Source organism: Nelumbo nucifera, chromosome 1 (assembly GCF_055504915.1).
Source record: "Nelumbo nucifera cultivar China Antique chromosome 1, China Antique-T2T, whole genome shotgun sequence".
NCBI lineage: Eukaryota > Viridiplantae > Streptophyta > Magnoliopsida > Proteales > Nelumbonaceae > Nelumbo > Nelumbo nucifera.
The window spans coordinates 69,270,270-69,295,048 of record NC_142649.1 but is presented as its reverse complement, the minus strand read 5'-3'; the positions used below and the strand labels follow the sequence as shown (position 1 = coordinate 69,295,048).

At 39.6% G+C, this 24,779-nt stretch overlaps 1 protein-coding gene across 1 annotated transcript in view; it reads right to left on the bottom strand.

The window, feature by feature from the left end:
• The window catches only part of LOC104594067 (ERD (early-responsive to dehydration stress) family protein), a 45,620-nt gene continuing 20,841 nt past the window's right edge, over positions 1-24,779 (bottom strand). The window contains exons 5-12 of the mRNA XM_010254190.3: positions 22,875-22,976; positions 7,050-7,169; positions 6,865-6,945; positions 5,399-5,739; positions 4,843-5,088; positions 4,040-4,364; positions 3,052-3,285; positions 1-580 (exon numbers count right to left, since the gene is read on the bottom strand). Of these exons, the coding sequence (XP_010252492.1) occupies positions 326-580; positions 3,052-3,285; positions 4,040-4,364; positions 4,843-5,088; positions 5,399-5,739; positions 6,865-6,945; positions 7,050-7,169; positions 22,875-22,976 (1,704 nt within the window). The 3' untranslated portion in view covers positions 1-325. The remainder of the gene's footprint in view (positions 581-3,051; positions 3,286-4,039; positions 4,365-4,842; positions 5,089-5,398; positions 5,740-6,864; positions 6,946-7,049; positions 7,170-22,874; positions 22,977-24,779) is intronic.

Genomic DNA, 24,779 nt, shown 5'->3' with positions numbered 1-24,779 from the left:
TAACAAATATTTCAGAAGTGGTTGTCATAGTTCTTTCTTGCTCAAAAAAGTACAGTAAAAGAGATTCGTTTGTCAATGTAGACAATGTAATGCTCGGAAGGTTCCTCTAAAAACAACAAACTAGCTATTTGTACACAAAATTACACAAACACAGTTCTGTCTTTAGGCACCACCACCTCTGATTCACACACAAGTTAACATCTGCCACGGAATGTTTCTCCAGTTGGTTGGACTTTCATAATCAAAAGTTGCTTTTTCTCTATAGCACACTTTCTCACGTCATTTACAATGCTAATGTACAACTGAGTTCAAGTCCGTATAATCATTAAGGCTGCTCCTGAACAACCTCATGCAAGGAAGGTGATGATGAACCACTGTATTTGCTGGGCAATGGTGTGTTCCTTCGTGACTGGCGTTTCGTGGGGACAAGCACGCTCTCCTTTTGCAACTCTTCTGTAAATGCATCGCTATCCTCATCCTCCCCTTTGAAGACTGGGTGAACATAAGCATTTTGGAGATAACCTTTCAGATTCAGATTTGGCTCCCTTGCACGCTCCAGTGTATCTTTCATCATTGCTTCCTACACCCACAAAAAAGGAATTTTTAATGCTTGTCAAGTATGTGGTTAGTTCATTAGTCATGACTGCACCCTAGTAACTCTCAAAAGAAACAATATATGATTAGCAAACAAAGTTTTTACCATATCAGTAATGTAAGCCTTTAAATTGCAAAAGAATAGATTAAGCATCTGAGAACCCTTTTTGTCCTTTTGTGAATTTACAGACACTGGACAATAACAATGTTCTTACTTTAGAACTTCAACTGATGAATCAAGGACTTCTGAGGTAGACCTCCCATTTTTCCCTCCCATTCTCTACCAGTGGCATGGATGCAAAGTCTGGGAATGAACATTCCATTGGTCCCACACAAATGACCGCAAGAAACCTTTTCCCCTAACTTTTTTTTTTTTATTTTGAAAAAGGGAACAAGAACAGAGAAATGTAATATCTTATGCAAAAAATCCAAAACCAACATCTACTGATGTTAAGATGTTTATCTTCTTTATTTGACAGGATGTTCATTTAATTTAATCTTCCAAAATGATGCAATAAGATTGGATGATAATATCAACGAATCAGTTCAATTTTCAACCTGGAAGCTCTATAGAACACGCATTAGATTAGATTCTAGGTCTTGATCCTCAATGTGCATACCTACAGGGCCGCTTTTTTGTTTTTCTTGCTGTCCTGGTCATAAGGATCTCCTAGTTTCTGAATTACAGAGTTCTCCTGTAGAAGAATCAGAGAGCAACCCATGAACGATGCCTCTCAGCTTCAGTTCCATTACATTATGAGTCCCCAACAGTTTCAGTTTTACATCCTTCATTGTTGGATTATTTTACCATATCCAGGGTATGGAACATAATCCATGGAAATGACACACTACAGTGAGATCAAAGATTAAAATTTCGCAATCTATTGGTCCATATCGGCCAATACATATCATATTGGCAACCCTCCGACACGCTCCCCTACAGTCACTGTCTCGGGGTTTGACTTGTTTTCAGGGAATAGACAGGCCTTGTACCAATCCCTGAACAAGTTTGAGAAAAACTAAAAACAAAAAAGTAAAAACACCTATCTATACAGACCGATACGGCGGACCAATACACCCCATTGTTAAATTATGAACATATCCATTTTCCTTCAAATGACTTCATTTTTTAACACTATCTTTCCTAGTTTTTTCACCCAACCATATTGGCATACTCAGTTACACTCATTTTTTGGACATGTTTCTTGACTACCCAAAACTTTGCTCCATACAGAATAGTTGGCCTTGCAACTGTTATATAAACTTTTCCTAGTTTTTCCACCCAACCATATTGGCATACTCAGTTACACTCATTTTTTGGACATGTTTCTTGACTACCCAAAACTTTGCTCCATACAGAATAGTTGGCCTTGCAACTGTTATATAAACTTTTCCTTTTAACCTGAAAATGGTATTTTCTGGGCAATACTTTTAGATGTGAAAAGAAGCAAGAGGTGGTCAGATGCTTTCGTCCAACCATGGTAGGAGCCAAAGCCCATATTTTCTGGGCAATACTTTTAAATTATGAACGCTTAAATCATTTCTTACTACTTTGATCTATGACCTTTTTGGTCTACTCCTAGCCATTCTAGCCCCTTCAACTAGCAACAAATAACTTCTTTTTATGGGTACTGTCAATTGGTCTTCTATGCACATCTCACTGAACCATCTTGGCATAGTTAGTTCTGCCACACTCATTTTTTGGACATGTTTCTTGACTACCCAACACCTTGCAATTGTTTTATAGAGTTTTCCTTTCAACCTAAATGGTACTCACCAATCACATACAACTCTGATGCGCCCCTCCATTTTTCCCATCATGCTCTAGTTCTATTGAACCAAGGTACCAGAAAAGGTCAGATTGAGTTATCTCATGGTCTCCAATCCTAAGTGTACACACCCTGATTTGCACTCCTATTATTAAATTTACATAGCGTATATTCTGTTTTAGTCATACTTATTTTAAAACCTCTTGTTTTTAAGATATTTGTCCATAATTTAATTTTGTTGGGATAATGCATGGATGATGATGATGATGTCCATAGCTTAATTTTACATTAAAATCCTTCATTGATTTTATCAATTAAAACAATGTCATCAGCAAACAACATGCACAATGGGACCTGAATATATTTAGTCAATTCATCTATAATCAGTACAAGTAAATAAGAGCTAAGTGCAGAACCTTGGTAAAGACCCATTGTAATTGTAAAATTTGATGTGTCTCCCACAACTGTTCTAACATTGGTTGTTGCACAGCATATTCATTTTCATACAGATAAGAAAGCAGATGATAATGAAGGCAATAGAAAAAGGGCATTGAGCTTCTTTAATTACATTTAACTATCTTAAATATGATATTATAATCAATAATTTAAGGGCAAAAAAGCATCTTAAATGTCATATTGCAGGAATTAAATTAAAAGAGTATTGCTTAAATTTGAACTTCCAACTGACCTGTAATGGGTATCTGATAAATGCAGGTTCATAACGGCTTTTGCAAAATCTATGGAACCATATTGTTAGCACTGGAAGTGCAATGAGCAAGGGTGTGGACTGTGCAGCACGTTTTGTACTTAACAATCCCATCAGAAGCAGTTGTGAAATAATCAATGCAGTTATGATACGACCATGAACATCAGGCCAGAATGCTGCTGCACTCTCATATTCTTGATTGTAAACATTTATAATCTACAACACAAGACAGGAATTTTATTAGGGAAAAAGACAATAACTAGTGTTATTTGTAAAGTTCTGCATATGTTACATAGAAGAAAATGTGTAGATACATATGAATATGGAGATATTATTTGCAGTGAGAAATAGAAAAATTGGTGTTGGTATAATTTCATGAGGAGCAAGGGAAGCATGAAAAACAAAGAACAAACTCCTTTTGAAGAATTTCTTTTCTTTTGCTCCAATTGGGACTTCAGTTGCCTTAACTTGGGGCAGAATCTAGGGTTTCATTAAATAGACATTGCATTGCCTATATTTGTGTAAGTGTTTGGATGCTTTTCTGACAGTAATTTAACCCTGTTTACATATGAATTGCATGAAGGAGACAATATTCACATTGTATTAGTGCTAACATTATTTTCTTTTTGCCTACAATGAAGAATCAGATATCTATACGAGTCCATACTCATCAAAAATAAAATTAAATGGTTGATATTCACATGAGTCAGGTGCTGACAAGTGACAACTTCCTTGTCTATAAAGCAGAGTTGGAAAGGTCCCCACATCTCCGCATCATATAACAATAAAATAGTCAAAATACTCCGAATGTAAAAAAAAAAAAAACAGAACAAAAGTTTTAGATGGGCACTGACAAATTTCTTGTCTAAAAAGCAGAGTCAGAATGTCAGATATAAAAGTTCCCATGAATTATTCCAATTCAAAGAAGCACAAGAAAAAATTAGTAACTTTTACAACAAAAAATATTTACCTGGTGACGGAATACAAGATATGCCAAGCCAAAGAACACTACTATAAAAGGGAGTAGAATGGGTGTGACCACAGCATAAACAAGGCCAAGTAAGAAATAAAGTTGAATTTGAGGTTCGCCTGTGTTGAAACCAAGACTTCCTGGATCCATTGCCTCTTCCCTATCCTTTTCGGTCTTCACCAAGAAGAAATTCTTCAAGTGGTAAATTATTAATGGTTTCACCCTCAAAATTTCCCCGGCAATACCCGCCCATCCATCAACCATTATATAAGTTATGAAGAAAGTTGCTTTCATAGGAATTGCTACACCAATTGTTTTTGGAACTCTGCACAGAAAAAAACTTAAGTTTGTATGTGGCCTCCCAAACTGAAATACCAGATGAAAATTTATAGCAAGATATGCAATCCCAAACTACATATAAAAAAGTTAAGAATGTTTTTTCCTGTTTTCCAGATTAGTAACAAAATGTCCATTAAGAGAAGTTTTTTTTTTTTTTTTTTTTTTTTTTTTTTTTTTTTTGAATTGTGTGACTAGAAAGATAAATACAAGATACATTTCATGAGTGCTCACTTAACACAGTACAGTACCCCAGTTCACTCCCAATCCAAGTAGTCTGAATTTGGAACTGGCTCATGATTTATTTAGGTAACAATGACCAGTATGGTTTTCCAAAACAACCATGATTACTCTTGATGTTGACATAAATGAAAAATACAAGAAAGCACCTTCCTAAACAATAATTGGAAAATTATGTGCAAAATCAGACACCTAATACATTGACTAAATTTGGAGAGAGAACATACTCATTTGCTGACTGGTGGATAAAAGAATTTAGTTGTTCAAATGCAGTTCCAGTGATTATGCTTCCAAGAAACACATTAACGAGTTGGAACAGATAATATCTAGATGCAGATCTTCTCTCCAGAGATGACAAGGAGGTAAAGCCTTCAAATTTAGACATTATCATCAATATTGTTGGCAGAAAAATAAGGAATATCTTTAGAGCAATCCCAGGTAGAAACCCTTGGATAAATGACTTGATAAATTTCCTGCATGATGAAATGATCTAGTATTAAGTATGTATTTGTAGTAAAATATATTGAATGAACAGAACAAGCAAGTAACCTGTGGTTATGGCTTGTCTCTCCACTAATGCCAATCTCAACCATTAAAAGCTACTAACATGCAAATGACCACAAAATGCAGGACAGTAACAACATGCAATTCCAACTCTATGTGTTAAGCATGTTCAAATTCTTATTGAAGAAAACGAGTTAAAGGAAATAAATTTTGTGAAAACATAAATACTACCGGGAGCAATGTACATAAGAAAGGAACCTGGAAGTAGAGGACACTCACACTTCAATTATGGATTTCAGGAACGGTGCAGATTTCTCAATACCTTCAATGTTTGCTAGGGACTGCACGAAGGCTATTGGAATCATAAAAAAGAAGGTAAGGAAGAAGAATGCAACAGCTACAATAAGCCTCCTAACTGTAAGTGAAACAAATGGAATTGCCAGATTTTTCCAATATACATCACGGGGCTCTGGAGCCCACTCAGTCAACCATAAAGTAGGATTTCGTGACTGCTGAGTTTGCGCACAAACAGCAGCACCCCACCGAGTTTTGAAGGAAACAAATGCTGCTGGCATGATAGATTTAGGGTTGCTTCTAACACTTTCTCGTTCTGCTTCAATCTGTACAAATGGCAAGTCCGTTCAATAGGAATTAAAGTGTGGTTTTGAGTTATTATCTGGATTAGAAAGAAAATTAAAGACAGCAGGTTGGCATGTATCAAGATTACTTTGCATCATCTTTATGTATGTCTATGTATATAAAATGATGTACATACAAATAGGAGTCTACAATAAAATAAGTACAGTATTTTCTACAGAAACAGAGACAAAATATACAGAAAAACACAGCAACAATGTATAACTATCTTGCCCTGATCTTTCTTATCAATAACAATATTAGAAAGAGTTCTATTGATATAAGGATATAGTGGGACCCCACTTATCAATGCAATAGTAGGGGCAAAGCATTACACATCATTTTTTATTGTAATTGTAAAACCATACAACCATGAAATAGCAAGGAACAAAAGTACATCACCAAGAATATGAGCTTGAGGATACAATGGGTGAGGAGAACAGCAAATGGGTTAGCAGATAACTCTAGCCAAGCAAAGGGTGAATAGGTCTTGTTTGTAATGTTTATACTTTCAGTCTTAATAAAATTTGAAGTCATTAATCAAAAAGAAAAAAAAGTACAGAACCTTGGTCCTTCCTTTGAAAGTCTGAAGCAGGGGGAACAATTATTATTTCCAAAGTGAACTTCCTTGTGGATCTCATGATTTTCTAACATGCATACTATCATAAAAGCATATCTTATAATCAGAGAAGTGAACTTTTATGATACAGGAAAGGAAAACCTTTCTAACCAAATCTTATACTTTAAATATAAAAAATATAGAATGGAAATTGGACAAATACACTGTACCTGAACCACTAATTAGAGGACCTATAGGAAGAAAAAGATATGCTCCTTGTGCATCTGCAAACAAAATTTGTTTGTGGCTGTACTAGAGCTAATCTCGGGGTGTGTGAATTTGGAAATTCATTTGTTAGAGCACCAGCATTAAGCTTGAGAAGTAGCAGTGTAATTCCTATTCAAACATTAAAGAATGGAAATGCCTGTGGAAAAATAAGTAGTTGAATGGTGAAAAAGTACACACTTTTTCAAGGTCATACACCCAATAAAATATCCTGGCACTTCAAAGATGTAAGTATTGATCATAGTGTCCAATAAGTGGAACTTACTTCTTTTGATAGTTCATCAATCTTAGATGTGTAATAATCAATTGCATCCACCCTCTCTCCCCAAAGACCTAGAAAGCCAGTCTGTTTAATACAGAAGAAACCAGAGCAGAAAATCAGGGTTCACAGCTTGACATCAGAATTATAAAAGATTAAGACAAAGAAAGCATATAATGTAGTATACTAACCTTCATTGTTGGTTTCTTTGATGGGTTTCTAGTATGTTTAAGTTGATTATAGTCAAGCCAGTTCTGTAACTTTTTCTTCTCCTCAATCATTTTAGCAAGTTTGTTTGCATTGTACACAACCTGCAAATAATTCTCTCAATAATGGCTGAAAGAATAGAATTCCTAGAACCTAGACTAAATAAATGTAAACAGTGCAGACATCTATTTAGCCATAGTGCTTATAACAGACATCTATTTAGCCATAGTGCTTATAACAGACATCTATTTAGCCATAGTGCTTATAACAGATATTTATCATGATTGTGTGTGTATGTGTAATTGTGTATATATGTATATTATTTCTTTTGATCAATAACAATTTCATTAATTCACCAAAGAGGTTACATAAGGAAGACAAACACACTTATCTTCCAAGTACAATCAAGAAAACAAAAGAATAGGTAGAGACAAAAAATTACAACTTAGCCCAAAACATTGAATCCCTTTCTGCCCCTTGTTCAGCTAGAGAATTGGCTGATCTTTTGACCCCGCACATTTTAACTTCCATCTCCCGCACCAGCCACTTGTAGAGGAGACGGGCCGAATGGCCCATAGACTGTCATTTCATGTTATGTTATGTTTCCCTCTGTAATGGGCCTTATTCTGGGCCCATACTCTGTAATGTTCTGTTTTTGTAATTTCTTGCCCACTCAAGGGCCTCTCTGTAATATTTCAAAGATTAACTAAATAAAATGTTTAGAGTGTTAGAGGGAGGTTTAAGTTCGAACCTCTCACTCTCTAACTCTCATTGCTGCCAGCTCTCTCTCTCTTCTTCCTCTTAATCATCTCTTGTTTGTTTATTTTCTGGTTTGCATCTAATCTCAAGCAGTTCCAAACATCAAGAGGACTGTTTTTCAACTCCACTTAAATTTCCTCCTCTGATTACTGTACCTCCATAAACCATTGCTGTCTGCATTCAGCCACCCTATCACCACCTCCGAATCCCCTTCAATTAAGAGTTTTCTGATGTTCATCTCCTTGGCTTTCTGGACTCCTTCCATAACTGCAAAGATCTCAGCTCTAAGGCAAAAATGACCCCATTCTCATCCCTAAAGACACCCCCAATCCCTGATTGTCTAGGGTTCCCCCTACTACTCCCATCAAAATTTAATTTCATGAACCCCAGCAAGTGGAGGTGTGTCCAAGAAACACTCATTACTGACTTGGTCTGTGTGCACTTCGCTATTTCACCCCACTTCCTCAACATGTCATCCACTGTGTAACCTTGGAATAGTTCCAAAGATTCCAGCCACTGAACAGCCCTAAAATGAATGATAGCCTTTAGTTCTTCCACCCCTCTCTTAGCCGCTTAGAATATCTTGAAGTTTCTTTCTTCCCATATTGTCTAACATACTGCAGCCTCAAACCTCTCCACATAGTCCTTCCCCTTTTCCTACGCCACCTAAAGACAGAAGGGGAAAAAAGGCCCTACATATCTAATGGAGGGTTCCATCTACACCCAAAGAGGGAAAAAAGCCCATTTCCAAACTGACCTTGCAAAATGGCAAGACACCAATAGGTGAAAACCAGTCTCCCCATCCACTTTACATAAAACACACCAATGGGGTGACAAGCAAGTATTGGGTCACTTCTTTTGGAGTAGATCACCAGTGTTGAATCTTTCTAGAAGATAGGCTTCCCAACAAAAACTACCAACCCTAGGAGGGATTGCTTTGCACCAAACCTCATCAACAGGGAAACGGGGGGTTACAGGACTGGTGGACTAGCTTAGGACTTTGAAAAAGGAAGCACAAGAAAAGAAGCCAGTGGGGGTAGGGGTCCAAATTCTAGAGTCCACCCTTGTGGGGTCTAAGACAACATTATCAAGAAGTTCAAGAAGGCTCGAAATATTAGCAAAGTCTGAATCCCTCAAGGCCCTTCTGAGACCCAAATTCCACCCAAGCCCAGAATTGGAAGAGGACGGGGTAATGAAGGATGAAACTGGTTCATTTTTAAGATCAGATAGAGCATACAAAGAAGGAAATTGATCCTTTAGAGGGGCATTCCCCACCCAAGTTTGTTCCCAGAATTTTATGGAGTTACTGGAATTCAGATCATACCTGATATTGGGGGAGAATACTGGAAGCAGATCGTGAATGGCTTTCCAAGGAGAAAAGCTTGTGGTCCTAGCTTTGATTCCAGCATCCCAACCATTGTGCTCCAGCCCATGTATACTTGCCACTATTCTAGCCCATAGCTTCTCCTTCTCCAAGGGGAACCTCCACAACCACTTCCCTAGAAGAGCCATATTCCTTCTCCTAACACTCCCGAGCCCCAAACCACCACAAATTTTACTCCTGGACACTACCTCCCAGCTGACTCTATGATCCTTCTTCTCCTCTCCCGGCTCCCACAAGAAGTCTTTCATCAACTTCTCCAACCTATTAGATACCTTCACTGGGATTTTGAACACAAACAGGAAGTAGATGGGTAAATTAGCAAGGCGTGACCTCAATCAGTGTAACTCTTCCACCAAGAGAGAGGTAATTCTTTTTCCAAGAGACCAATCTTTTTTCAAACCTTTCCACCACCGGGTTCCAAAAGCTCTCCCTCGTAGGGTTGTCACCTAATGGTAACCCTAAGTAATTCAATGGCCACACTGACACTTCACACCCCAACACTTTTGCACTCTCCCTGATCTCTCCCTCCTCCATATTCACCCCTGCTACACAACTTTTCCCAAAGTTCACCTTCAAGTTAGACATTTGCTCAAACAGTTGTATCACCAACTTCAAGTTCCTGATAAAGCTCGCATTGCCACCTTTACAGAATAGAATCGTGCCATCAAAAAACTGTAAGTGAGTGGGGGGTTTCCGTCCTCCCGGCTCTCAAACCTCTAATGAGACCCCTCGAGTCTGCTCTGTGAATCAATTTCCTCAGGACCTCCGCAATTAGTATGAACAAGAAAGGAGAGAGAGGGTTTCCTTGTCTTATACCCCTACTGGCTGGAAAGAACTTTACCACTGTCCCATTCACTAGCACTGAATAATGACAATTCCGGACACAGCCCATGATCCAATTGCACCATCTACCACCAAACCCAAATTTGATCAAAACTTTCCTCAAGAATTCCCAGTCCACCAAGTCATAAGCCTTTTCCAAGTCCAACTTACAGACCACTCCCTTCTTTTTAGCCTTCTTAAAGTTCTCCACACTCATTAGCAATTAAGATTTGATCAGTGATTTGTCTTCCACTCACAAAAGCTCCTTGATTTTGTGCGATGATGTTTGGCAAAACCTCCTTCAACCTCAATGACAACACCTTAGCAATGATCTTGTACGGGCTATTAAACAAGCTAATTGGCCTAAAGTCCTTTGGGTGGGAGGCATCTTTCTTTTTTGGAATCAGAGCTATAAATGTAGAGTTCACACCCGGATTGATAATTCCTCTTTTGAAAAACTCCTCAAACACCAGCAAAAGATCATCTTTCAAAATATCCCAATAGTCCTGATAAAAAGCCATTGTGAACCCATCCGGCCCTGGAGCTTTTGTTCTATCCATAGAAAACATAACCTCCTTAATCTCTTCCAAATCAAATCTTCTTTCCAACCTTCTCCTATTCTCCACCCCTACATCCGGCCAATCCAAACCTTCTACTTACCGGCCTTCTTAGAATAGGTTTAAAGTGCTCCACACAAGCCCCGGCTATCTCCTCTTGTTGTGTTAACTCAACTCCACCTACTACCAATTTGGAGGTAAAGTTCCTCCTTTCATCCGCCAAAGAGTGAAAATACCTAGTGTTTCTGTCTCCCTCCTGCAACCATTTACACCAAGATTTTTGCCTCCAGCTTATTTCCTCCTTATGCAGGCAATCCTCTATCTTCTCAAGCCTCTCCTGAGTTCCTTATCTTCCTCTCCAAATTCTCCCCTTTCTTCTTTAGAGTCAATGTTTTCAAGTTGGTCCATCAGCGTTTTCTTTCTTTCTTCTAACCTCCCAAACTCCAAAAGATTCCACTCCTTGACCTTTGCTTTCACAAATTGTAGTTTCTTATGGAATCTTATCCCCTCCCAATCCACCATTGGGTTACAGTCATACCACCACTCCCTTACTTTATTGGTAAACCCAGGGTGGAGTAATCACATGTTTTCAAATCTAAATGGGGCGGGTCCTCCACTCCTTTCCTCCTTACAAATCACTATGGGCCAATGGTCCGAGGTCACCCTTGGGAGAGCTCTCGAAGCAAAATTTCCCTAATGTTCTTCCCAATCCAAAGAGAACAGGAATCTATCCAACTTAGAGCAGATGGGACTAGATTGGAGATTTGACCATGTAAATGTTTTGTGGGCTAAAGGAATCTCTTTAAGCTCAAAGGCATCCACAAACTTGTTAAACTTCCGTATGCTTTTTGTCACCCTTTGATTAATCTTATTGGTTTCCTCCGAGTATCTAATCACATTAAAGTCCCCACCCACACACCATGGCCCATCCCACAGTCCTTTAACATCAGCCAATTCCTCCCACAACTCCTTTCTCTCTCTGTAGTCATTTGGTCCATATACATTTGTTAGCACCCATACATAACCATCCTCTTGCTGCTTAAACTTCATGGAAACCGAATACTTCCTAATCAGCTCCTCCAGGCCTTCAACTGCATCCCTCTTCCACATTGTTACAATCCCCCCCGAAGCACCCCACGAAGGAACAACCACCCAGCTAATCCCCCTGACTTTCCATACACTCCATTCTCTTGGACTCCTGTAACAGAACAATATTTGGGTCATGCCTCCTTATCACCTCTTTTATTGTTGCTCTTTTTCTTGCACTCCCTATTCCCCTCACTTTCCAACTAAGTATCTTCATTTCCACTTCTTTATTGACTCCCTCTCTACCTACCCACTACTTTGCCCCTTTTCTTCTATCTCCTGTTGCCCCAAACTTCTTATCCCCTTCTACACCTCTTTTCAATCTCTCTACTTCACTCAGCTTCCTCTTCTTTGTTTTTATCTCCTTCTTCCTCTTCTGTAGACCTTCTTTTAGCACATTCAGATCTTCCAGCCTACACCCCATCTTCCCCACAAATTCTGCTATCATGTCCTCTTTCACCGAATCCTCCACCCCTATCCTTCCTGCACTTTCCCCTCCAACTCTACCCCCCTGCCCTTCCCTTCTTGCCTCTGGTCCCACCCCTGTTCTCTCCTCTCCAACCATCCCCCTCTCCTTTTACCTGACTCCAGCCATGTTCTCTCCCCACATTCCTCTCCCACTCTACCCTCCTTCCTTTCCTTCCTCTCCACTGACCCCTCCCCTCTTCCTTCTTCCTCTTCTGTAGACCTTCTTTTAGCACATTCAGATCTTCCAGCCTACACCCCATCTTCCCCACAAATTCTGCTATCATGTCCTCTTTCACCGAATCCTCCACCCCTATCCTTCCTGCACTTTCCCCTCCAACTCTACCCCCCTGCCCTTCCCTTCTTGCCTCTGGTCCCACCCCTGTTCTCTCCTCTCCAACCATCCCCCTCTCCTTTTACCTGACTCCAGCCATGTTCTCTCCCCACATTCCTCTCCCACTCTACCCTCCTTCCTTTCCTTCCTCTCCACTGACCCCTCCCCTCTTCCTTCCTCCCCACCCCTCCTCCAAGTCAGAATTCCTTCAACTTCACTAAACACTCTTTCAATGATTTCCCACACTTTTTCGTTCCTATACCTCCCTTCCCGCTCCTCCCCACAGTCCTTCACTTCCTTCTCCACTACCTCAGACAACCCACCATCTAGCTTGGCTACATATTCATGGGCTATAGTACATGGCGTCGGGACGGAATCTAGAACCAAAGACACAGGAGACACATTAGTAGCACAAATCGAATTCACTTTGTTACCTGGGATTGATAGAAAGGTTGGAAAAGGACTGTTCCTGGCCTCCCTCTCTTGTTCCAGAGGTTGGTAAACGTTTGTCTCCCTGAGTTGGTTGGAAGTACTTCTATCCTTTGGTCACTCTGGTGATCTCTCCTCTCTACCCCTGAATCACCCCTAGGAGGTGTGTTCCTGCTCTGCTTCAGGTTCTCCCGATTTGCCCCTTCTGTTGTACCTTGCACACTCTGGAGTCTTGGAGATGAATTAGTCTGGTTACAACCTTCACCCTGAAATAAGCTTGCAATATTCCACCCATCCATGTCACCTCCGGCATAGCCACCTTCGTCGTTTACACTGCCCACACCGGTACCATCATTTGAGCTTTCGTCCAAATCTTCATCTTCCTCACTGCATTGCACCCAGCCTTCATCCGCCTCTTCCCTCTCTTCTGCTCTTTCCCTTGCATATCTTGGATTCGGCCTGTTTGAGGAGCGTCGCAGGGAGCTAACCTCCTCACAGTTCCGGCGGGGAACCCACTAAAAGTTCCCCTTATCCAACTTCCGCTGCTACGAACGTCCCCCATCCATTCTCGCCATTTGGGATGAAGATAAACCAAGTTCACTGTCTAGTAATGGTCTATGTTGTGTCTCCTTACCCCGATCCACGTGACAACTTAAGTTATCACGTGGGTCATTCAAAAAAGAACCTTGGCAAGTTCTCGTGTCTACTGCAACCACTGCACTCAGGTTATCAAATCAATGAAAAAGAACCTTTTCTATTAGGCACGATGAAAAGGCAGTACAATAAGTGAAGAAAATTACAGAAAAAGCTATCCAGCCCAATACATCATACAATTAAGAAGAAATCTGAATTTCCCCACTTCTTGCAAAATTGGCCAAAGTATTGGCTGATAGTGTTTATCATAAAAATGAATTGGCTGATAGTAAAATTCAGCTGAAATCTAAGTAGCCAGAGATCTCGATTCCAGAACATTGATCATGCTCATGGAGAAAATTGTTTGACAAGAAGATGGGAAAGTTTTGGTAAAGGATAGCTCTAATAGGCCAAAAAACTTTCGACTTGGAGCTATTCTTAGGAGAACAAGAAGACCTGCTCGAGATAATGGAAAGAAACAGAGGTTGGTGGACGAGACTGGTTCTCTCTATCAAAGAAGCAAAATGGTGGAGAGACTGCATCCAAGAGATCTTAAGAACTAGGGAAGAACTTTTGAGAAAAAGATTTAGAAATGAAAAGGGAAGACTTCTAATCCTCTAACTAAAAGAGAACAAATGGGGAAGGTTCTTTCATCTGAGTTGCTGGGAAAAACCCTCCAAGTGGAAAAACATCTACATCCCAGAAGAACATTCTAGTGAAGGGTGGAAATTTTTCGCAAACCTACTAAGTGAATTTGTTCCAACAAAAGAGAACCACAACCCTCCATTCTTAAATCTTTCGCAAACCTATAAAGGCTGGAGGTTCCTCTTTCATCTTAGTAGTTCACCATGCTAAACCCTTCGGGAAAATGGAAGTTGAACTTGGCATCTCTACAAACTTTCACACCTAAGAGATTTTAAATCTCTTCTCATATGACTCCAATGGGGCGGTGGGTTTTGTTCCTTCAGAGGAGTTCGTTTCAAGATGAGTCAATCTAGAAAAGCTCTCATTTTAGAACGCTGGGTTCTGATGGTAAACGCGACTCAAGATTGACTAAACTTCAAAAGCTAGCTAAAAATTCATGGGCTTCCACTTCCATCTTTGGACGAAATCTTCTCCCTGACCAGAAGATTGTGCAGTGGTCTAGTGGAGATAGAAAAACTCAAAGCTCTCTAGGTTTGAACTCAGCTCGAATAAAGGTGAGAAGTCATAGAGTTCACTCGGTCCCTCAAACTATTCCTCTGCTAGACAGAAACATCTGGTTTTGCCTCTTAGTAAGACGACCAAGTCTTTTGCTACCCAAGTCGAGTCAACTCGTCGATCCCTTCCCGGGGAAGGACCCAAAGCTCCCGTACAACTAAGACCCTCTTCAGGAAATTTCTGTGATGCTAAAGCTTGTTTTAGAACAGAAAGCAACCCTCCTGAGAAGGTAACCTCTGGTACCAAGAAAGTCCATTCTCGGTCACTTAAAAATAGGAGTTGAAAAAGCAAGACAGGCCTTGCCACGTCCAAACATAGCTCAATTTTCAAACAGCCAGCACCTTGCGGACCCACGTATGGAAAAGGTTTAGATTAAAACTCAAAAGACAAAGGGCCCAAGCCCACTTCTCCTGGGCCGCAGAAAGGATTAAGTGCTCAAAGCCCACCTGAGACCCCAAAATTTCCTTCGTAGTTAGCCCCAGAAACCCCTCCGAGTCAGGTAGACATCAGAGAGACATCCACAGACCTCCCTCCATTGCAGAAAGTCCAAGCTCCACCCCTTATTTTGAGACATATGGTTCTGAAGATGCAGAGGTTTCAAGCCCTTATGTTTCAGAGGCCGAATCAGATCCAAGGGAAGCAGCTCTTTCAAGAGCTAAAAACCTGTTCGACAGCAAGGAAACGTGGGGAAGCGTAGAACTGTTCGAACAGATGCACCTGGTCAATCCAGAGTACAGGAAGGATTATGCCACAACTAGCCTTGAAGAAGCAAGAGGACGAGATCTGCTTCCTCAATCAAACCCCTTTCTTTGGATCATCCCTTTTCTTCTAGAGCCCCCTCTTCCCCCACCCTTTGTCGTCTTCTTATTTTTTAGCTAATGTTCTCAACATTCTGTCTCACAGTACCTCTTGCTCTGCTATTTCAGGTTCGAATAAAGTGCTGCCTCAAACGTGTGCCAACCCAAATCATCAAGCAAAGCTGAACAGTGCCTCAATTCGGTCACCTACAGAAAGGTCATCCAACCAGACAAAAATACTTTAGACATGACAAGAAATTTAGGGATAAGCGGAGAAAAGGAAACCTCCTTTGAGAAAGGAAAAAGAAAAGGGAAGTGATGGCAATTGGAAATCCGAAACATGGAAGAGCGAAAAAAGGAGCTCAAAAAGAGAGCTAAAGAGACTCCAATGGGGATTAACTAATAATAAAACATCAGGTCTTAGGGAAGATAAGGGAAAATCAGTGACTGGAAATTAATGAAGATATTAAGTTGGAACGTTAGGGGACTGGGAGGTCAAAATAAGAGAAGCCTAGTAAAGGATGTGCTAGGAAGAGAAAGGCCAGCTATAGTCATTTTACAAGAAACCAAGAAAGAAGTGGTTGATAGGAAACTGCTAAGAGCAATTTAGGGAATCCGAGGAAAGAATTGGGCAGTTCTTCCAGCAGTAGGCACCTTAGGGAGAATCATCTTGGCTTGGAATGAAGAGGAGGTTACCGACATTGAGATAGACAAAGGAAAGTTTTCAATCTCAGTTCTGTTCACTAACAAATCTGATGGTTTCAGTTGGATTCTGACAGAAGTGTATAAACCAAACAACCCTTCAGATAGGCAAAACTTTTGGGAAGAACTAGACTCCCTACAAGAGCATGATGATATTCCTTGGGTTTTAGGGGGTGACCTCCCCCTTCACAATGGCCAATTTACTTGGTCAAACATGCAAGAAAATTTGGCAAGGTGCAGAATAGACAGATTTCTGGTGTCTCCAGACTAAGCAGAGTAGTTCCCAGATCTCATCCAAGAAATTAGACTTCGGTGTACTTCAGACCATTGGCCTCTAGTCCTGCGGACAAACAAGGTTCTAATAGTAAAATCCCCATTTAGGATGGAAAAAATGTGGACCTTGCACAAGGACTTTCACAAGAAGGTAAGCTCCTGGTGGGAGGAATAAAGTAGAGGGTTGGGTTGGATACGGATTTCAACAGAAGCTGAAATACCTAAAAGGAAAGCTGAAGATCTAGGGGAAAGAAGAATTCAGATCTTTTGTAGAGAAAAAAGTACTATCCTCTTGGAGCTCGAGAAACTAGACCAAAAGGATCAGGTAGGTACCTTGGATGGAGAAGGAAAGAGGAGAAGAGAAGCCTTGAGAAACTCCTGGGAGAATGTTGTTAGAAGGGAAGAAACCTTTTAGAGACAAAGGTCTAGGATCAAATGGTTAAAGGAAGGTGGCAATAACTCGAAATTCTTCCACAATTACGCCTCAGGAAGGTGTAGGAAAAACTACATCCCAAAAATTAAAGTTGACCAAAGGGAGGTAGAAGATGCGGAGGATTTAGCAGAGACTTTTCTTAACCACTTTAAAAAGCTCTATTCCAAGGAAAGTTTCAGAAATCTGACTCTGAGAAGCTGGGATGGACTGACCCTAACAGAAGAAAAGAGGAATTGGCTTGAAAGTGAACTTCAGGAACAAGAAATAAGGGAAGCAGTTTTTGACATGGATGGAGACAGCCCCCGGGCCAGATGGTTTTCCTATCTTCTTTTTTCAGACCTGCTGGGACATAATAAAAGAAGATCTTTTGGAGGTTTTTAAGGGGTTTCACTCTTTGGCTGTTATAAACAAAGGTAACAACTCAACCTTCATTTGTCTCATTCCAAGAAAAAGGAGGTGTTTTGGAAGTAATGGACTTCAGGCCCATAAGTTTAGTAGGGAGTGTATATAAAATCTTGGCAAAGGTGTTGGCAAAAAGGATTAGAGAAGTACTAGGAGATTTTGTTTCTCCTAATCAGTTTTCTTTTGTGTAAGGTTGACAAATTGTGGACAGTATCCTAATAGCAAATGAAAGTGTTGAAGAGAGAAGGAAGAGTGGCAGGTCAGGTCTACTTGTCAAACTAGACCTTGAAAAGGTGTCTGACAAAGTAGATTGGGATTGCCTCTTCCAAGTCTTGAAACTGAGGGGTTTTGGAGTTAAATGGTTTTAGTGGATGAAAGGATGCATAAGCTCAACCTGGTTTTCAATTCTACTGAATGGAGAGTCCATAGGTTATTTCAAGGCAAGTAGAGGTCTTCGGCAGGGATGCCCCCTCTCTCCCCTTCTTTTCACTCTGGTGATGGATGTTTTCAGTCAGCTTGTAGACAAGGCAAAAAACATTTCCCACCTCCAATTTGCAGACAATATAAATCTTTTCCTAGAAGCCGATTTGGAAAACATAACAATTGTGAAAAGGGTTCTAAACTGTTTTGAACTAGTTACTAGGCTGAGGGTTAACTTCACAAAGAGTAGCATAGTGACAATCAATTCAGTTGAAGAAGCTCTTGTGGATAGGTCCAAGGATATTCTGCACTGTCTAGTGGAAAACCTTCCCCTAACCTACTTATTGGGTGGGAACCCAAAAAGCCAAAGTTTTTGGGAGCTAGTGTTGGAAAAATGCGAAAATAAGTGAAACGATGTTACCTATCAAAAGGGGGAAGGCTAACAATCATCAAGACTTCTCTTGCAAACCTGCCCACCTATTTCTTATTAGTGTTCCAAATTCCTAGCAAAATCAGAACACAGATAGAGAAACTTCAAAGAGACTTCCTATGGGATGGTGGAGGGGAGAAAAGAAGTCATCTAGTGAGCTGGGCCCAGACTTGCAAATCAAAAGAGGTGAGAGAGCTGGAAATTGGTCACCTGAAAGAGAAGAACACTTCTCTACTTGGAAAATGGCTGTGGAGATTTCCTAAAGAAACAAACTCCCTTTGGGCGGATGTCATCACCAGTAAGTACAGGTTGGACATCAATGGTTGGGACTGCAATCCTCATTCAAACCGTGTAACTTCATCAATCCCTTGGGAAAGGTATCATCTCAACCTCTAACAAATTCTTTCCTTTCATCAGGTTTAAAGTGGGTAATGGTACTAGAATAAAATTCTGGACTGATCTGTGGTGGGGCAATACTACTCTAGCAGTTTCCTACCCTAGACTTTTTAACCTCACCCTAAACAAAGAAACCACCATCTCCCAATGCCTCCCCTCTTTACCCACTGAGAGCAACATAAACTTGAGTCTTAGAAGACCCTTAAGGGAGTCAGAGATCAATGAGCTAACTGAACTCCTGCTCTCCCTCAGAGAAGTCTACATCTCCCCTAATTCCCTAGACTCCCGTGTCTGGAAACTTCACCCTATAGGCGATCTTTCTTCAAGGTCCTAGTTGCAGAGGAGCAGAATTATCTCTTCACTTTCAAGAAGGTCTGGTGCAACTACATCCCCCATAGAGTGTGTTTCTTTGTATGGGAGCCCTGTCTGCACAGGATAAACACTTGTGAGCTATTGCAGAAGAAAAATTTTGGCAGACTTTCCATCTCCCCACATGTCTGCATCCTTTGCTTGAGAGCAGGGGAATCAACTGACCATCTCCTCATTCACAGCCAGGAAACCAGGGACATCTGGAGCCATTTTCTACAGCTAGCTGGGTACAGATGGGTTGCCCCAGATCACCACCGGGATTTGCTCCATCAATGACAAGGTAAAGGACCGAGTAAAAGAGGTAAGGTTTATTGGCAAATAATTCTGCATGCTGTACTTTGGAGAGTTTGGGAAGAAAGGAACAACCGCTTGTTTGAGAACAAGGCTAAGACGAAGAGTGATCTGATCTCTCACATTACCTTTAAATGTAATCAGTGGGCTTCCAACTCAGACAAGTTTAAAGGAGTCTCTATAAACGACCTAAACAGGGATGCTGGCTTTTTCCTTTTCTCCTCCCTCCCTTCACCCCTCTTCCCCATCAAAAGGGGACCCCCTTACATATGAGGGAATGAACTTGCACCCTAATTTTTTATGGAAGTGCCTCAGGCAACCCTGGAACTTCTGGCATTGGAGGAGTTTTAAGGGATGAAAATGGGAACACTTGCTGGGTTATACAGTGGGCCGATAGGTATAGCTGACTCCACAAAGGCAGAAGTGATGGCTGCACTTATAGGAATCAGACTAATCAACAGACTAGGCATTCAGCATCTATCCATAGAGGGAGACTCAGCAAACACCATAAAGTGGTTAGGAAGACAGGAAGCTGGGCCGTGGAGACTCAGTCATTTTCTGACAGAAGCAAGGGACCTACTGGCAAATACAAACGTTCATCTGTGCTGGACTCCAAGGGATTTTAATGCTCTTGCAGATGGATTAGCAAAATTAGGTGCTCTTTTAGCAAAACAAGATCCCTCCTATGTAATTTTCAAGGGTCTGATCCCCGTCTGTTTGCTTTCTTTGTACACCTTCTTTGTGTACCCATCTTTTTTCTTAATGAATTCAGTTAACTTTTCTCAAAAAAATAAAAAAATAAAAAATCCAAGTAGCCAGAGATCCTCCTCAGCCTCTAGTAGAATGTGTCTCGACAACTCCTTATCCATTTCATATTTGGAAACAACGAAAATCCTACTTTGGAGTGGATTGATCCTTTAACTATAAGGCGTGTCACTGCATAAGGTACTGTAGTTTCTTTAATTTCCATAAACTGAAAGGAGAATTAGTGGCTCAGCATGTAGAGTTGCACTGGTGTTTGGATACATTAATATATACTACAATAAAATTTGAGGAATGCCTCAAATAATTGCATGCTAGTTTTCAACATCAGATATCAAAGCAACTAAGCAAAGCAAGCAAACATCAGATATCAAGGTAAGTTTCTTCAATAAGAACTCAACAATTCATTGACATGCATCAAATTATTAATAGAAAAGAATATCTTAAGTAAAAGTGCCTTTTTTCTGAATTATCTACTCATTTTGTCCCTAATCGCCATCCTAGCTTTCGTAACAGAGGCCTTAGAGAAAAAGGGAAAAGAACTTCTCTGTGATGGACCTAATGGTGAGAGGAAAGGGGAAATGTCAGCACCGGCTTGACACTCATTAGAAGGATGAACAAAGCTTTGTTGGTTTTTAGGATTGAAAAAATGCACTTTAGAGGAGTAATTGTTAGCACATATGGTGCTACAGTAAAATGTTGATATTCCTTCTCTACTTCCATTTTCTATAGTTTTGTTTGGAGAGGCATTTCGGGTTATCTAAAAGAATACAGTTGAAGAATCATTCTCCCACTTGCTACTGTTATGCCCATATTCTCATCATATGTGCTACCATTTTATCAAATTCTTTGAGAAAGAATGGGTTGTGCATCCCGACATTAAGACATCAATTCAGACTTGGCCAACCGGAGGCTTTTCTAGAAGAGGAAGAATCCTGTGGAATCTCACCCTTCTACAATTTATTTGACTAATTGGAAGGAGAGGAACCTTAGAATATTTGAGCATAAAACCAAGTCATTAAAGAGGAATATTGGGAGGATCGAGAGGCTAATTTATTTCTACTAACCGACAAGAAAGTAGAATCAAATTGAATTGTGAATTGTATCGTAAATCGTAAGATTATTTCTATTTTTTTCAAACTTGTCAAAAGATTAAATATAGATATGCTAAAAGGAAAAATATATATAGAAAAGTAATTCTACCCTACTTCCAATCCACATCTACCATATGTACCTAAAACAATAGAAGGTCTAAGATGATATAATCAAGATTGACTTGAAAGTCAAATAATCTCAATATATGATCCAACTTACATAATAAATTAATTTCTAATTAGGTCTTTAAACAAGCTACCCTTGACAAAACTAAGTATAAACAAAACAAAATTACAAAATTGAAATTGATTTAAATCACAATGAATCACAGGAAATGTATCAATCGTAAGATTTATAAATCAAATCGTAGGATTCAAACAAAAATTGTAAGATTTTTGTCGAAAAGGATTCAGACATAAGATTTGAATTGAAACCCTTTGGATTCATGATTAAAATTGCGAGTTGTATAGTTTTTATTTTTTATTTTTTTGAAAGGTGAAGTAAGAAGATTTATTGATGAAGGAAAATTACAGTACAACAGCAACCTGGCGAGAAAACACCAGGAAAGATACTACATTACAAGTCTCAAATGGAGTGGGGATCCAGGAGCTGAAAGACATTCTGAAATTACAGATAGCCAAGAAACAAGCCTATTAACTGCCAACTTGAGCAGATCTTCAGGAATCAAGAGCTCTAGTTCTGTTGCAGAAGACACGACTGTTCCTTTCAGACCAGACTGTGACCAGGACAGCTGCAGGAATTGTTTTCCAGACCAACTTCCCTTTCTTGCTCAGATCAGGAAGCTTCCAACTACATAAGATTCTATACAATGTTGCTCAGACCAGGAAGCTTCCAACTACAGCCAATGTTGTATCGTGAATCATAAGATTTTGACAACATTGGATTAAAGACCATTACCCAATGTTGGTCTCAGTAATCTGGGGTCTTGGGAGGAGTGGACTGAATATGGTGGTCCTAAACTTTGGTATTTTTGGCACAAAGTGGCCACTCTTAGACTTGAACCTATGTTCTCACACTTGACAGACCAAGATTTTACCATTACACGAATTAATGGCCCCTCATTCCAGGATAAAGATATTGTATAGAATTATGGTCCGTATACATTGTTCACGAGTCATCCAGTACAGTCCCCTTTCGGTGAAATATAATAAAATACTCACTTTCTTGCCCAAAAAAAATTATGCCATTTGTCCATATCAACATATCTTTTGTTTCTCCCCCTTTGTTTATGAGTATGCATGTGGCTTTTGGTTGGGGGATGGGGGACACTGGGCATCTCTTTTGGCCTCTTCAATATCCTTGGGGGACATGTTCAGAAACAGTTTAAGATGACAAATGAAACAGGGATTCTTCACCCTGATTGTGATCTCCTCTAACAGTACAACTTATCTATATATGTAGCATTTGAGTTTGTGTACTTAAATCAGATGAGAATTGAATATTTAAATAAAATGTGGATGTTTAGAACTAAATTAAGTGTGTATTCATCCCTTATAATCAATGCCTAAAAATAGTGAAGAAAATATTTAATTCTACTTTTTATCGAAAAATTGTAATTGTTCTTGTCAACAGTTTTAATATGAAATGTAAATCAGACTACAACCCTCTAGTGGAAAATACAGAGGTAAAAACCAAACAGATTAACAGAATATATTAAATATATACCATTAATTTTTAACTAGCATTTTTTTATCCTTGCCCAAGATTTTCAAGAAAAAAAATGGTATTGCAGGAATTTAAAGATCCAACCTGATGAGTGAGGAAGTGATCTGGGTGGTTAACCAGAAAAAAATGTTCAACAAGTTCACTAACTGATTCATCAGGATCTGGGGGCACGTTTCTTACAAGGACCTGCAATTGATCATATATTTTGTTAGTTAAAGGTGTCACCTTATTATATGGAAATGACTATTTCTATCTGTGGCTGCTCTAGAAAACATAAATTGGAATAACTGAAACTTAAACATTAATAGCTTGTTATCACACATAAACATCTCAAGCACTTACTCTAACTAAAAATAGTTCTGCATTCATGATTAAACCAAGTAACAAATTGAAGGACGCAGTAATGCTGACATCCCCCATGCTGTACAAGTGGTTTCAGGAACTGTACGAAAGCACCTCATGGGATAGCCAAAAATACAGTGTGGCTTTGTGATTGCAGTACCTTGGAAAAAGATCTGCTTGCAGGAAATGGTTTGGCATCTGTTGTTAGGAATGTTATTAGAGCTGTTAATGGGTCATTAGTGGGCCTGTTTTATGTGTTTTTTCTGTTAAGTTTTAATCAGGGATATTCTGGTAATATCCTCTCTTATTTGAACACCCTAATATATAAGTCAAGTGGGGCGGCACCCCATCACTTTTTGGCAATCCTTTCCCTTTTCTCTGCTCTCTTCTTCTCTTTTCTTCTTCTTTTCTATTCAAGAGCATCAAAATTAGAGATGATTTGAGGTTGGTGGAAATATTTTTCTGCTTCTCTTTTCCACCCAGTCTATAAGTTGTTTGTATGGAGGCTGAAACTGTTCTGCTGCTAGAATCATGTTCTGTTGACTGTACCTTGTGCTTTTGTTCCAGAAGGGAATACAGATTACAGTATGCAGTAACACATTGTGCCATGGTACAGGTTTCAGTTTCATTTGTGTGGTAAAAGGGTTCCTACCATTGGTCACTTAAAAATTTGACTATTCATTAAGTGTTGCAGATGACATTCAAAGGCCTGAATAAACTTCAGACTACAAATTAATGTGACACAGATGAATTTGGGCCTAAATGAAATAGATCCTAGGATCTGTCACCTGATGAAGGTCATCTTGTGTGTTGTCAAAGTATTACTAGAACCGATTATAGACTCCATGCAGACTAATAATAGCAGTAGATGAGCTTAGTCTAATTGAGGCAGTCATGAATGAAAAGAATCACTCTTTCAATATATAATAAAACAACTATACCAGAAAGAGTGAATAAAAGACAAAATTACTTAAAACTGCCTTGTAATTTCTGATAAATATTTAAACCTTCCCTCTACTTTTTTCAGTTCAAAAAAGGTCTCCCCTGTACTTTGATCTTCCACAAAAACCTCCCTTCACATTTCAAATGAATATGCAGGTGCCCCTTTCATTAATTGTCCTGATGGAATTTCAACAGCTGATTCACTTTACTTAAGTGGGTTTCATTGTTCACTTCATCAAGTGAACAGCAAATGATTAGTTGGGCTAAATTTAAACCTCCCTCATTAGTCGGAATTTCAACATCTCCATTAGAAGATACTTCATGGAAGGGGAGCAGGGGTTAAAGTTTTTATTAGAAATTAGAAAACAAGGGAAGCTTAAGTAATTCTCCTATGAATAAAATACACGAAGTTACAGGAGAGGAATCCCACTCAAGAGAACTGAAGAATATACAACAAAGAATTCCACTCAAAAGGAGGCTATAATAGAATGGCTCATTGGAATAATTGTCCATCCTCAACTCTTTCTCCATGGATGACGTAGTGGGGGGGATGGCTATGTGTATCAAATTCCACCTTAGCAAGGACTGTAACACCTTATTCTTGAAAGCTTCCCAACATGCATCAAATTAAACTACAATGGGAGTAGTGCAAGGAACCGAGGAAGGTCTGACATTGGTGAGATGTTCAGAGATTGGAATGGAGTG